The sequence below is a fragment of the Sinocyclocheilus rhinocerous genome, unplaced genomic scaffold (assembly GCF_001515625.1).
Source record: "Sinocyclocheilus rhinocerous isolate Xijiao unplaced genomic scaffold, SAMN03320098_v1.1 scaffold478, whole genome shotgun sequence".
Taxonomy (NCBI): Eukaryota; Metazoa; Chordata; class Actinopteri; order Cypriniformes; family Cyprinidae; genus Sinocyclocheilus; species Sinocyclocheilus rhinocerous.
Window position 1 is genome coordinate 196,509 of NW_015651483.1, and position 15,799 is coordinate 212,307.

The following is a 15,799-nucleotide window of genomic DNA, read 5'->3' on the forward strand; positions in this document are numbered from 1 at the left end:
TGAAGTGATAGAAGAGATAGAACTAATAGTGTGTATTTATTTTGTATCCCTTCCCTTCTTTATCCATGCCAGCCAATATAAATGTGTGCTGGTATCCATGGAGAGCTCGTTATTGTCATTGGTCACTGGTCATTATTTTGTCAAGAGCCCTAGTTACCCTTAGTAACCATCTGGGTGACTGAATCGAGAACCTCCAGCAACATTTCTGCTTGAAAACTCTCATATAGCTGAGAATCAAATAATTTTATCAAAATTTCAGAGAGAAAGACAACTCTCATGTTTTTCCTTAACTCACACTATATTGTCAAGTGATAGAAGAGATAGAACTAATAGTGTGTATTTATTTTGTATCCCTTCCCTTCTTTACTAATAGTGTTTATTTTGTATCCCTTCCCTTCTTTATCCATGCCAGCCAATATAAATGTGTGCTGGTATCCATGGAGAGCTCGTTATTGTCATTGGTCACTGGTCATTATTTTGTCAAGAGCCCTAGTTACCCTTAGTAACCATCTGGGTGACTGGATAACAGTCTGAATAACAAACTAAAGAAGAGAAGACATTGTGTGCATCTCATTGTGAGTAACTACAGCCCCGAGGGCATTTAGCTAAAACTAAAGATTATTTTGGATTATATTTTTTGTCTGTATTTCATTACATTTAGGGTCAACGTGTTAACTTTTTTCACTTTCTAGCACTGGAAGATGAATCCTGCTTCTTAGTTTGAAATCTGTCACTTTTCAGGACTGACATCAAGCTGGACTGACTTTAAAGTACGTTCCTTTCATGATTTTTTTGCCATTATGAACTACTAATGCTACAAACCTTACCATAATTTTATGTAAAAAAGGATTTTTGTTTAATGAGAGTGCTTCAACAACCGCTGCTGTTTCTCAGCTGTGTGCACAAAAGCCTTTTTAACCGGAGACTGTCATTGAAGCTCTTGATGTGTGTGTGGGGGGAAAGCAATTTTTGCCATTGTTATGCTTTTGTATTAACGGACTCGACCGTTAAATGATTTGATTGAAGATGAGGAATTTATTTCAGATGGTGGTAATGATCGCTAATTAAAGCAGGTATATTAAAATGATTTTCCTCTCCTTGCTGGAATCCATTTATGATTGAGACTAATTGCTCTTCATGGCCTTTTCAAACATAATACAATCTGCTGCTACTATCTTAGCTGATGAGTATTATGCACTGCTGGAAAAAAAAAAACAGAATCATGTTTCATAATTGTTCATAATTTTTTTTTTATTGTTTTTGTTTTGGAATTTCAGGCTTTAAGGTTCTTGATGGTTAATATTTGATAGTTGTGAAGTTAACTAAATCAGAATTGACCCTTTTTGCTTGCACTTGGTCTTATTGTGAATGATTCATCAATGCACATTATTCCAAAGAATAAAATAAAATAAAATAAAATAAAATAATGAAAATAAATAAGAAATAAAATAAAATAATGAAAATAAATTACATTAAATTAAATTAAATTAAATTAAATTATCAATGGATCAATTCAAGCTCTATCATACTTTTTTCTTTTTAAATATCCTGCTTTAGTCAGAAATGCATTGTAATGCAGAAGTGAAATGGATTGTGATGGCTGTTGATTTTAATATGTCACTGGTCATGTGAACACACATCTGAACTCTTCTCTGAGATTAGAAACACAAAGATTAGCTTTGACAGCTTTGACTTAATCATTAATAGAGATTTCATATGCGATGTGCAAAGGCATGAATGAGCTGGTCTAAGGTAAATATTACCACAGAGGCCTGGTATGAGCAAGGGAGATAAGATGAAGAAGGAGGAATATTTTACTGACACAAACATATTAAGATCAGTACTTTGTTTAAAGGGAGTTCAAAGGAAGTTTTAAAAAATCAGAAAGTTGATATAGAGGTGTTCATTAGCAAACGAGCAAACAAATATTGCTTATTACTTATTATGACATTTCACTTTACATGCACAATAAAACCTGTGGAAGCTCGTTTCCACCACAGGATTAAAAAAAAATGAAAAAGGTAATTGCACGTTTTATCTCACAATTTTTCTTGCAATTCTTGAGTTTATACCTCACAATTTTGTCACTTTTTGCTCGCAATTCTGAGAAGAGAAGTCTAAATTGTGAGATAAAAAGTCACAATTACCTTTTATTTTTTTATAATGTGGCAGAAAAAAATAACTGTGAGATGTAAAATCAGAATTCAGAGAAAAATATCAGAACTGTGGGATATAAACTCAGAACTGCAAAATGTAAACTCAAAATTGTGAGGATAAAAATTAAGAATTCCGAGTTTATATCTCGCAGTTATTCTAGAAATATTCTATAATTCAATAAATTATTGTATCATTCTATAATAAAGTTTCTATCTCTATAGAAAGACAAAAAGTTGCAATGACCTTTTTTTGTTTTGTTTTGTTTTGTCTTTTCACGTGGTAGAAACAGGTTTCCATAATAACCAGATTAGCAAGTCACCTTACTAATGGATATACACTTTCTTAAGCAAATTACAGTAGAATTCAGGCTTGCAAATACTTCAGTAATATTGTCAGATAGCAATATCCCGCTGTCCTTAGAGTTAAACTGAACTGAACTCATCTTTAAAAAAAAAAAAGCTTTACTTATTCTAGATGGGTATGTATCACCAACCCCGATCAGTTACACCAAGGCCAACAACATGTGATTAAAGACCAGATGCCGATCAATTACAAGCTAATAGGGCCGATGGAACAGAGAGATTTAGGGTTTTATCTGCAGTGCTTCTATTTTGCTTTATTCAAGCCCTTTACTCATTCACAATGACCCAAACAGGCTGAAAGCAGCTTCCTCACATTTGACTGATGAACGCTGTGGAGAAAGTGCTTCATCAAAGCTTGTATCTCTTATCCTGCTGTGGGCCCTCTCTCTCTCTCTTGAATCCTTGATCTTGGAAAGGACTATTGCCTAAAAACGTTCTGAACATGTTACATGTGTCTTTAAAAACGTACGTGTTTAAGTCATGTAAGACTGACGTTCAGTGAAGACCAAATTGTATTCATTTTCTGATCTTCACAGAAGCCTGTCACTGGTTGTCATTGGTAGTGTTGTATGTATGCATGTACGTATTTATGTAGGTATGTATTTATTTCACACTATAGTATTATTTATTTATTCATATTTTAAATGAGCTTTTATATCATTATAGGTTTTTATTTTAGTTTCATTTTAGTTTGAGTAATTTTGTTGCTTTTTTTATTTGTAATAGTTTTGTTTTTATATATTTATTTTTATTTAGCATTATTTTTATTTAGCTATAGTAATTTTAGCACTAGTACGTTTTTTAAAGTTTGAGTTTTTCAGCAAATATCTATATTTTATCTCATTTCAGCCTTATTTAAATTAATGAAAACAATTTTAATAGCTTTAGTTAACAATTACAACAGAAAAACTGACCAATAATTATGTATCTTATAAATAGGGCTATCTAATTTAATTTAATCTAATTTAATTTAAAGACAGGTCACTAGTTTTTGTATCCAGGCATTTACTGTATGTCCTTGCCAGTGACCTTGAAGAAACATGGGTCACTTTAAACACAGCAGCTGCACTATAAATGCTGAATTAATGCATCTCATTGGTTTTAGCAGAGAATGACAGTACAGTGTTCCCAGCTATTCAGCATTAAGAATCTCTTTAGCTGACCCAGTTGTCAAAAAGCAAATGGGGATTTGAGTGAATGAGATGCTTTGAATAATTATATTCTCTTGGCAAGTGGGATGGATGTGCTGAATATGGTTGTGCATAACAATGGAATGAGTAACAAAGTCAAGCTTGACATCCCAGAGAGCCCATCGAGAGAATATACTACAGTATACTGAATATGAGCGCTTGTGTATGTAGGTGTATGTGTTTTCCCTGGTGCTGTTATGTTAGGCCTACACATTGTTTATATTTTGGATTATGTATTTGAAAGACATTTTTGTAAATAATGAATTTGTTGCTGATGTTTTGGTTTGATTTTTTGAAGTGCATGTGTACTGATACATCTCATGAAAGACAGACCAGTGAGAGATGTGGAGAAATTGTGGAGACTGTAGAAACAGAAGTTCCGCCTTTTGGTTAAAAGAGCCAATCACCTTTTGCATGCATTTTAGCTGGATGACCCTGATTTGCATAATTCATGATTATTGGTACACTTGGACTTTATATACACCATTATGGCTGAGTGACGCTGTCATGTGTTCCCGGTTTTGTCTTGTGTTTGAACTTTTATGTTACCTTTTCGTCCGATTCTGGCATGGCCTCCTGATCTACCAGTTCTATCGGGGTTTGAGCGTGGTGGTCACCTGATTCCAAGTGGTCTTTAGCTTTGCCCTGGTAGTCATCCGCATCAGCTCCACCTTGGTCTTCTGCTCCACCATGGTCTCTATCGCTATCAGCTCCGCTGTGTGGGTCCCCGGCACGGGTGTGATGGTGTCCTGCTCCACTTTGGTTCCCTGCTTCGCCTTGGTCTCCAGGCCCGTGAGGTTGAAGTGGAGGACATGCACACAGGAGAGTCAGTGGATCTAAAGAGCACTGGGGATCAGGAGACCACCATGATGACGCTGACAGATCAGGAGGAACTGAAAACACAGTAAACTTTGGAGTCAAGTCCAAACACAAGACAAAACTGGGAACATGTGACAGACGTTCCAAGAGCCCTGATATTTAGTCCAAAAGCAATGGGTCATTCCACTGTTTTTTAATGCACTTTCTGCAGGTTACACGTTACAAGTGAGTCATTGAAAAAGAGTGAGTCATTGAAACAATCACTCGACCCTTTCTTTGAAAACACTGAATCATTCAGAACTGAAATAAGTGGCAAATAAGTTTGCGATATTTTATGTTGATAAAAAAACTACTAAAAAGTGATGGCGTTTCCATTAACCAATGATATGCAACTAAAAAAAATTTTTTTCCTCTCGCGATAAATCATGGCGACGGATGTTGGTAGGTTTATGTATATCGCAGCCACTGCACTAGCCGTTATTTTTAATCCAAGGAGATGTCGGTGTGTCTTTAGCGAAGCAGTGTGGAGAGCCGCTTCTAAAACATACCTCGGCGCAGCTGGTATAAACATAAGCATTGACTAGAGTGGCTGTGATCAGCTCCGGTGGCTGTGTTGGAGCCGTAATGTGCTGAATTACGCGTGTGCAGAGTAAATAAAGGATTATTCAAGCGTTAATGGCAAGGTAAGCAAGCCCCTTTTACTTAAGATCGGCCGTGTATGAGGTGTTTCTTAGAGGTTGTAATACATTAAAGACTTTTACGTACGCCAAGTGATCTGTAAATGCGAAAAAAAATAATACTTTTTTGAATTGCCTGAAAAACCACCTCATGCAAGCGTAAAAACGTTTTTGTGATATATGGGAGTTTTTGTGAAATTGACGTGTTTCCATTGGGCATATTTTCAATTTTCAATTTCAATTTGCGCAATTTGACTGGTAATGGAAACGCAGCTATTGATTCATTCACTAAACCGAGTCATTCAAAAACATTCATTCAGAAACTTGGACACACACAGTAATATGTTTTGTTTGAAATAATGCAAAAATAGAGAAAGGTAACTGACAATATTGTGTATAACATGCAAGTTATTTAATACGTTCTGAACTGTTGTATGAAAGCAATACTCACATTTGTGCTGTTGGTCTGATTTTAGCTTGTTTTTGAGTGTGTTTTGTTATGGTATTGCTTTATCATTTTCGTGACTACTTAAATATATTAATGAAACATCATCATCAGGCATGCGTCGTGGAGACTGGTTGCCATGGCCCGGTGAGGCTCAGAGACGAGACGAGAGGAGGGCCGAAACCAGACTGGCTGAGGGTCTGCAGAGACTCGATCAGGCTAAACATTACCACCTCAACACACTGACCAGAGAACAGCGCAGACTTCACAGAGACCTCATCTCTATCAAAACAGGTGTGTGAGGGATTACATCTCTCTAAAAGAAGTTAGAGCATTTCATAAATTAAACCATATCTCTTTCTTGTCAGGTAATCCCTGGAAAAGAGGACTCCACAGTTTGGGGCTACGACCCTCTAACCATGATGTTGGTCGCCCTGCTGCATCTTACAAGAGGACCCTGTTACCCATCATCCCAATGGCAGGAAAGGAGACAGACAGTCACAGGTGAGAGTAGGTTTTTTTTTTTTTGCAAATAAAGTTTGGTTGTGTCTTCTCACTATCTTCAAATTCTAAGATTTACAAGCAAAAATGGAAATGAGCATGAACAATTAAATATACAATACTGATTGACACCAATAAATGAAAGAATCGCAAGTATATGGCAAAAAATATAGTACAGATTTTTGTGCAGCTGGTATTTAAATATTAAATACTTTCACGTATTTTTATACAATAAACATTCATAGCTGGATGCAACAAATCTATATGCTTCAGTCAGCGAAGCCCCTGATAATTCTGATGGATTTCAAAGAAAGTGTGATGTGCCAAGATGAAGCTAATCTCTTTAGTGCCTCATTATGTAACATGACTATCCAGCTCGCCTTCCCCTGTATCCCAGCTACAACCGTGGCATGTACCCCACTCTGCAGTTAGGCTGGGGTTGACATGGATTTCAACAAGGAATGAGAGAATTTATTCCACTGATACTTGACACAGCACAACTTCATACAGAATGTAGAAAATGAATCCGTTGCAATTAGGATCTCTGCTTCAGGGTATGATTCTAAAAAGCTAGACACCTCTCACCCATTCTATAAATGTTTGATATTGTATCTTAGACCCACTTTGCATTCAAAAAGTCGTGTGTAGGATAGAGCAGCGGAAACAGGGAATATGTTTACAGTTAATGGAGCCTAAAACAAAATGTCCCTACTGTCCCTGAAATGCAGTATGTGTTCTTGGAAAATCACACATCTCTGTTGTAAATGGCAAAAATGTATTTGCTGTGAGTTTGCTAATTCAGAAAATTTGGACATGCAAATGGTGTAACTTTGAGGAAGGACTTTAAAACAACAACAACAACAAAAAAACAATTAAAGACATACGGTACAGCCATTTTTTTTTTAAATCAGAACGTTACCTTAATAACATTAACACTTTTGTGTTAAATGTAAGTTGTAATGTTTAGTGTGTAATATTATTCTTTGTGTAATATTAATCTTTAATTCAGATTTGTTTAAATGTGTGTAATGTAGCCCAGGTAAACTGTAAAATTTATAATAAGGTCCTATCTTTGGTTGATGCATTAACTGACATTAACTATCAATGAGCAATACATTTGTTACGGTATTTATTAATGTTTGTTAAAGTTAGATATGAAAATAAAACTCTTCATTGTTAATTCATGTTAGCTCTGGTCCATTAAATAATATGAACAGATGCAACTTTTGATTTTAATTATGTATTAGTAAATGTCTAAATTAACATTAACTAAGATTAATAAATGCTTTAGAACTATTTTTAATAGTTAATGGTAATTAATGTAGTTAAATAATGTTAATAAATGGAATCTGATAAATTACCTCAGGTATCAAAATTTGGGCTGAGCAAGAATATTTTGCCAGTGAGTATTTTGTAAGGCTATGTGTTTGGCTGTACGCATGTGCTAAGAGTTCGCATCAAAAATGAAGTATACTTTGGGCTTAAAGAAATAGTTAACCCAAAAAATGAAATTTTGCTGAAAATTCACCTCCTCAGGCCATCCAAGATGTTGATGAGTTTGTTTCTTCATCAGCAGAGATTTGGGGAAATCCCTTGCCCACCAGTAGATCCTCCACAGTGAATGGGTGCCGTCAGAATGAGAGTCCAATCAGCTGATAAAAATATTCAATATTATGGATAGATAGATGACTGTGTATTTTAGCTGTAAGCAATGGTTTGAAGTTAAAAACATATGGATGATAGATTTGTTTCTTATAAACATGCAGCTTTTCGCTTTACAATACATCAATTAATGGACTGGAGTGGTGTGGATTACTTGTGGATTGTGATATTTTATCAGCTGTTTGACTCTCATTTTGACGTGATGCAATGCTAAATTTCACCAAATCTGTCCTGATGAAGAAACAAACTTATCTACGCCTTGGATGGCCTCATCAGGGTAAGTAAAATTTCAGCAAATTAAAATTTTGGGGGGAACTATTCCTTTAAGGGAAACAGTCTGGGAGGAAATAGACTAAAATGGCCACTTTCCACATTTGATCCAATTTGCTAATATGTCTGTAATCTTATTAAATTACCTTTTAGGTTGTGATAAAATTACTGGCAACCTCATGTGAGCCACAGCATTTAAAAAAAAAAAGCAGTATTTAGTCTGCAGGCCACCAGTTGAATAGTCCTATTCTATATTAAGGAATGAATGTATTATAAAACACATACATTAGGTATTCAGTAAGCAGCATTTGATTCTGCACAGGCAAACTGTTAGGATTGTGTGAGAGGATCAAATTATGTTTTAGCATAACAGGATGATGGCGAGCTTGCATATATGTGCTATATGAATGTGAATATGTGTTTGAGGGTCCCTGGGAATGAAAGCTGAATCAGATTGTGCTTTGAATGTGTGTGTGTGGTCGGTTATGTATGTGCATGAATGCTTTCTGATTAGAGTCTGTGTGCAGTGATGGGCATCTGCGATTGAGGGGATTTCCTCAGTTAACCGCACCAGTGAATCTGATGATGGGATAATCACATACACACACACACAGCCATCCATCCTCAAACACATACAAATGACTTAGTAAAAGATTTATTAGGTTTTAGCCCTCTACATTGATATGTTCATCTATTAATATATTTACACTGCATGTCTGACTCTCCGATTTTCGATCAACACATTTAAAGAGATGAATGAATGAGAGTGAAGGAGGAGGGCACTATAAGATTTAAGTAGTCAGTGAACCAAAGAAATTGGGAAAGGCCGTGGTCGTCTAACAGTCTAACATCTGGGCTGCTAATGAGACAGCGAGAGAAATCGCTCTCCTGTTTATTTTGCCCTTGAGCAAGACATCTCAGGTTGCTCCCGGAACTCATGTGAACTCAAGGTTGATTTGGATGACAAGCATCTGCTAAATAGCAAGGAAGACACAAGAGAGACGGAAATAGACAGTGTTTTGACCATCTGCACTTCCTGTAACATCTACTGCAGCCTCCTTCTGTCTGTCTCCTCTGTCTCTCTGTGGACCTGAAGGGAGGTTGGTGGTACTTCGCCTTTATGCTTGTTAGGCAGACAGCCTGTAGGCTACCAACTAGTGCCTGCTTCACTTTACTTCCCCTTAATTCCTGTTTTCCTTCTCTTTTTCTTTCCTTTCTGGTTCACTCTCTTTACAGAGTCACTCTGTCTTTTATGTTTGTTTCCTTTTCTCATTCTTCTTTCCTCTTCTCTCCCATCTCCTCCTTCATTCTGTGATATTGGATGTTTTTAGCTGCCCAGTCCATGTAACATCAGACCTGATTACAATATTTTTTACACATATTTTATTGTTTGGATATATGTACATAATAAGGGTCAAGATTACATACTGAAATGTGCCCACAATAAAAAAGAAAAGAAAAGAAAAATCTATCACAATGAAGCACCAAGTGAGCAGAAATGTAATCTTTGTACTAAAAAAAATTTAAATGATTTTCAAGAAATGTTTCAACTTAACAACTGTAAAAATGTCAATTAAAAAGTAATAACATTTTCAATACATATGAAATACATTTGAGTTTACAGATGTTAATCATTATTTTCAAGGCATTTCTTTACAAACATCATGAATTAATTCATAATTATCATTACGTTTTCGGGGAGTTGCACCACTTGACACTGTTCAACCTGAATTAACCTTGCCTCATCATAAAAAGGTCAAATTATCGACTTATTGACCTGTTGGTTGCACCACAGCAATTTTTTCCCAAATAGTTTTGCAAATATTTTTTTATTTATTTATGTAATAAAAGGTGTCAAACGTCTTTTCAATAATTTCTATTATCGTAATTGAGTTTTTTTATGCCCTCTTATAAAATTTCAGAATTAATTTTAATTCAAAAATGACATTACTCGTGTTGTATTTTCAGGTGTATTCAAGTCATTGTGGGTATTAATTGCTTTTTTTAAATGTAGTTTTGGTAACAACAAGTTTTCATATGTTAACATTATTTAACTACATTAGTTAACATGAATAACAATGAAAAGTTTATTAATCTTAGTTAATGGTAATTTCATTTTTTATTATAAAATCAATTGTATCTGTTAATATTATTTAATGGACGTGTTGACATGAACTAACTGTAAACAGTAAGTATTTTCATTATTTAATGTCAATAAGGATTAATAAATACGTTAAAGGGGTCATATGATGCGATTTCAATTTTTCCTTTCTCTTTGGAGTGTTACAAGCTCTTGGTGCATAAAGAAGATCTGTAAAGTTGCAAAGACTAAAGTCTCAAATCCAAAGAGGAGAGCACACCTCGCTTTTTCAGACCGATGAGCTTAGTACAAATCGACGCGTTTCAGAAAGGCGGGGCATAGAGGAGAAACAATAATGTACAGTATGTGGAAAATAATGTTTTTTGAACCTTAAACCGCATAAACACATTTAATTACACCAAATACACAAAATAATGTTATTTTTAGCAGCATCATATGACCCCTTTAACAAATGCATCGCTCATTTATTAGTTAATGTTAGTTAATGCATTAACTATCATTGAGATATATACATTGAACAAATGATTAAATACAGACAAAAAAAGAGCATCATGTCACCTAAGCAATAGTGGTGCCTCGTTTACAGACTTCTCAACTCATTTTCTTTTCCATCATACCACCTTTTGCCAACCTGCAACAAATTTACAGTCTCTCTCTGAGCGTTTGCAACTGCTGTCTAGTGTGGCAGGTTGACGAGATGAGGAGGGGTGTAAGATTTACTGTTTACCTCAGCACTGTCCTGACATGACCTAGTCCAGCCAATTAGTGCTCGCTGGATACAGACAGCAAACTGCCGCACAAGACTGCCAAGAAGCCAACGTGCCTGTCTGAACTTTCTCAGCTGATCAAAACATCTAACCTCATGCTGTGTCAGTCATAGTCACACAAAACTAAAGTGAACTTGAGTTCCTGAAAGTAATGCGTTCAACTGTCTTTTAGCTACATAATGGTTTGTTAGCTGTACGTTGTTAGGGAGAAAACATTTAGGACTTTAGTCTAAATGCTCTCCTAATTGAATGTTGGAAAAACAGAAGCTGCTAAAAGGATGACAGTAGAAGTGAAAGACTATCCTGACATTGAAAATGGCCTGAGTATAACTGTGGTGACATTATCAGCACTCTGTTGAGTAAGACAATATTTCTGTGCCAAAACCTAGAGAACTGCCAGGTTGTTCACTACCTACAAAGGCAGCTGTCTTCTGTGGCATCATCTTGAATGAAAGTTAATAAGCAGACCAAGACTGAATGTGCTGGCTTTTGATAAATCTGCTGAGCTGAGAGTATTAAACTCGTATTAGTTACAAAAGTCAATTTCAAGGAAAGTCAGTTCACTCGGTAGCCATATTTGCAATGCCTACTAGAAGCAATTTGGGGCATCCAAGAACAATTTCTGTCTACTTAGTAGTAATAAAACACAGAAAAAAGAAAAAAAAAAGGTAAAACTCACATAAAGGCTGCGTTTACATTTGTCATTTACATGCGACCTGTATCCAGATGTTGTCCACATACACATTGAAAAGACAAGTGTAAACGCTCTTCTGATGAGAATGTTATCCGATCAGCGTGTCAGAAAAAAAGACAGATCTGGGGCGTGCTTCCCAAAAGCAACTATGGTCACATGTTCCATCGTTACCAATAGAGTTCAATGGAACTTACCATCATAGTTAGCTAATGATGCTTTTGGGAAACGCACCCCTGATCGGTTATCCAGATAGAAAAGTCAGTTGATGTTGCTAAGTGTAAATCCTGCCAAACACGTCCTTAATATTTGTGAAAACCATGGAGTCAAGGATTAGCTTGTTAGCATGGCCCAGTTAGCCTCTTATGAGGGGAAAAAAGCAACTTTCTGATTTTCAACAAGTTGTATATTCAGACAAAAGTTGAGCAATGAAGATGTACACTGCAAAATAAACCGAGTACGTCATTGTAAAGCCAATTAGCATTGTCAGGATGTCATTTTGTGCATGATGCTGCTGACTTTAACACTTTGAGTAATTATTTCTCTCTATCTCTTCTCAATCTCTCCAGGTCCTCTTCACTGCAGGCTCGTGTTCAGGAGTTTATGAGCAGTGGGGAGAAAAGGGCAGAACACTCCTCTGAGACGCTCTGTCTGCCAGACCTAAAACGGCAGCCTGTCACCTCTCTCACCGCTACAAGCACAAATACAGAAAGAGAGGAGAGCAAGGAGAGAGATATGGATGGAGAACAGGACAGAGACAGAGGGGCCCACATGGACATAGTGAGGGTCAGAGAAAAACACAGCCAGAAAGACAGGGAATGGATGCTGTTCAGGGAAGGAGAGAAAGCTAATGGAAGAGGAGCTGAGATACATGGGAATAGGTGTCCATCCTCTCCTGTCTCATTCCCCTCTGAGATGCTGGCTCCGGATGGACATTTAAGAACAGTTCACATGTTACCAAACTTTGCCCAGGCACTGGCCGAGGCCCGAAAAGCAAGACACATCAGACACCGAGGACAACCGCTGTGCGAGCGAGAACTCACCATACGAGAGATATTTGCCCAGGATTCAAGAGCTCCTGCTCATTGAGACACTAAAACATTGGTTCTTGACTGGTTTTGCTTCAAGTCCAGAGTTTCCACTGGACAGCAAGTTGCGACCAAACACAGTGCCCAATGTTATATGTACTGTGATATGTATAACTGTATTTATAGTCGTATTTTTGGAGCACTCGTACCATGTTGTAATTACCGTAATTACTTGATGACAACCTGTCCTGGATGTTCTACTAGAAGCTGTTCACATCCTCTGACTTAGAGTTAGTTCACCAAAAATTAAAATTGTGTCATTAAAGGGTTAGTTCACCCAAAAATGAAAATTCTGTCATTAATTACTCACCCTCATGTCGTGGGAGATCTGTAAAATAATCCATGTGACATCAGTGGTTCATCCGCAATTATACGAAGCTACGAGAATACTTTTTGTGACGCAGCTGACACAGAACAGCATACGTTGTTTACGTCCAGCTGATATTCTCCAAGAGGGTGAGTAATTAATGACAGAATTTTCATTTTTGGGTGAACTAACCCTTTAATTACTCACCCTCATGTCTTTCCAAACCTGTAAGACCTACGTTCATCTTTGGGACACAAAATAAAAATATTTTGGATGAAATCCGAGAACTTTCTGACCCTGCATAGACAGCAACACAACTACCACGTTCAAGGCCCAGAAAGGTAGTAAAGACATCGTTAAAATAGTCCATGTGACATAAGTGGTTCAATCGCTATTTTATGAAGATACGAGAATATTTTTGTGTGCAAAGAAAACAAGAATAAAGACTTTATTCAACAATTTCTTCTTCTGTGTCGGTCTTCAACACACGTTCACAAGAGTACCATGACACATGCGTGTTCATTCCTCTGATGCCACATTAACTATTTTAACAATGTCCTTACTAACTTGGCCTGACAGGACATGTCAGTTGCATTGCTTAATATGGAGGTTCAGAAAGCTCTCGGATTTAATCAAAAATATCATAATTTGTGTTCCGTAGATGAACGAAGGTCTTACGGGTTTGGAACGACATGAGGGTGAGTAATTAATGACACAATTTTCATTTTTGGGTGAACTATCCCTTTAAAGCCCAAAGTTGACCTCAGTTGTGATGCAAATATTTACCGTATGCATATAGCTGAATGTGTAGCCTTTCAAAGTATATTTTTTTGATAACATGTAAAAATACAGTAGCTCGACATATGCTTACTAGCAAATTTCATCTTTGTCCAGTGTCTAAATTGACTTAGTAATTTAGTGTGATTTTTTCTTACTTTGCAATATAATGTTTACTTTTCTTAAATGAGAACAAAAATGTGACCCTGGAGGCCACAACCTTCGAAATGAGACACAGTTACAATTAGAAAATCTGGCAGTAAGCGTGTACTATGGTATGCACTGTATGTACGCAGTATGCATAAAACTGAAGTATACTTTGGGCTTGATATTATGTGGTTTTTATGCAAGCTATGCTCTTCTGTGCCAACAAAATAATGGAAACACATACTATTCTTTATGCAAATACCTTATTAACAAACGTTTAAAGTTTATTTATCTTATTTAGCAGGATGTTAGACATTACTTATCCAAGTCTGTGCTAGCTACATTAAACTGTATTATGTCCTTACAGTAAATAATTACAGTAATTTCAACATAGTGTGAATGCACCTTTTATTATTTGCATTTACTGTCATTTTTTTCCCTGCGGTCTGTGATCTTATAAGAAAAGACCAGTGACCCATTTTGGAGTCACGACCCACCAGATGAGAACCGCTGAGCTAAAACACACAAACCAAAACATATGCTCACGAACAGTAAAAAAATCTTCCTTGATCTTTCCTCAACTGAAAACTGAAACACACACACACACACACACACACACACACACACAATCATTTATAATATCCATTTAGATGTTGATATTTGTTAATAATTGTAACATGATTAATTACAAAGACATAAATCTATATAAGCACCTTGTAATATGTTTGTTTATGACTGATCTCTAAAAGAAACAAACCAGTTAAGGATGGTTTAACACTTTTTTTTATCAGCAGCAATTATACCAATAATAATAATAATAATTAAAAAAAATCAGAAGTGTGCATCTTCTGTCAGATACTTCTCTGTGTAATGTCATAATCATTGTAGGGTAGGCCTACTTCATTTCAAGAGTAGAGCTCTGCTGTAGTTATGAAACTGACCATCATATCACATTATCGCCCTCTGCTGATGGTCACCTTTACGCAGTGTTGTGGACTAACAAATGACATCTCAAATTATGCTTAAAGGGACGCGTCGCGTCGGACGCGTTACAGAGGTATTTGATTGGTCGACTGGATGTCTACGTCAATCATGCAGTTTCGTAGTACGCGTCAAGTTACTAGGAGACTTTGAAGTGTGTAATATGATACACACGCAAACGTTAAATATGAATGTGCTACGGTGGCCGTGAAGTGCAAAGAAAATCACAATTCTGAAAACAAAATAACAAATTACAAACGCAAATGCAAGTCTAAAAAACAAAATAACAATTCAGAAAGCACAACAACAATTCAGAAAACATTATAACAAGTCAGAAAACACAATGACAAATTCGAAAACAAAATAACAAGTCAGAAAACACAACGACAAATCCGAAAACAAATTAACAAGTCAAAAAACACAACGACAAATCAGACAAACCGGAAGAGGTAGGTATAGTTTGAGACAGCGCCATTAGTTTGGGATTACTCACCGCTGACTGGACGAGACATCTGTCAATCAACGTATACAGGGAAGAACCAGCCGAAGAACAGCAGAGTCGTGGTAGAAAGTTCGGAGATGGTATTAAAGTAGCTCAGTTTAAATGTATTGTATGAATTGCCCTTACTATGGAATAAAAAATATGGGGTGTCTATTTACATTTAGTTAAAAGTGGCTGTAAAACATCAGCTCCAGTGGCTCAGATGGATAAGCTCGTGTCATTGGCTTTTTTGACGCGATCGACCCGGGTTCGATCCCGTCTTTTGCCGAACTTTTTTTTCCTCCCTTTTCAAATCTCGTATTAGCAATGGATTCTATTTACACTAAGTGAAAATAGCAGTATTTTTAGCAATATG

The 15,799-nt window shown here is 36.4% G+C and overlaps 1 protein-coding gene across 1 annotated transcript; it reads left to right on the plus strand.

Annotated features, from left to right (window-relative positions):
* The first annotated feature begins 695 nt into the window (after positions 1-695).
* On the plus strand, positions 696-12,731 carry LOC107712829 (uncharacterized). The gene is made up of 4 exons (XM_016518193.1): positions 696-770; positions 5,765-5,944; positions 6,019-6,154; positions 12,212-12,731. Exons 2-4 carry the CDS (start codon positions 5,767-5,769, stop codon positions 12,729-12,731), a joined length of 834 nt encoding a protein of 277 aa, XP_016373679.1. The 5' UTR covers positions 696-770; positions 5,765-5,766.
* The last annotated feature ends 3,068 nt before the right edge of the window (positions 12,732-15,799 follow it).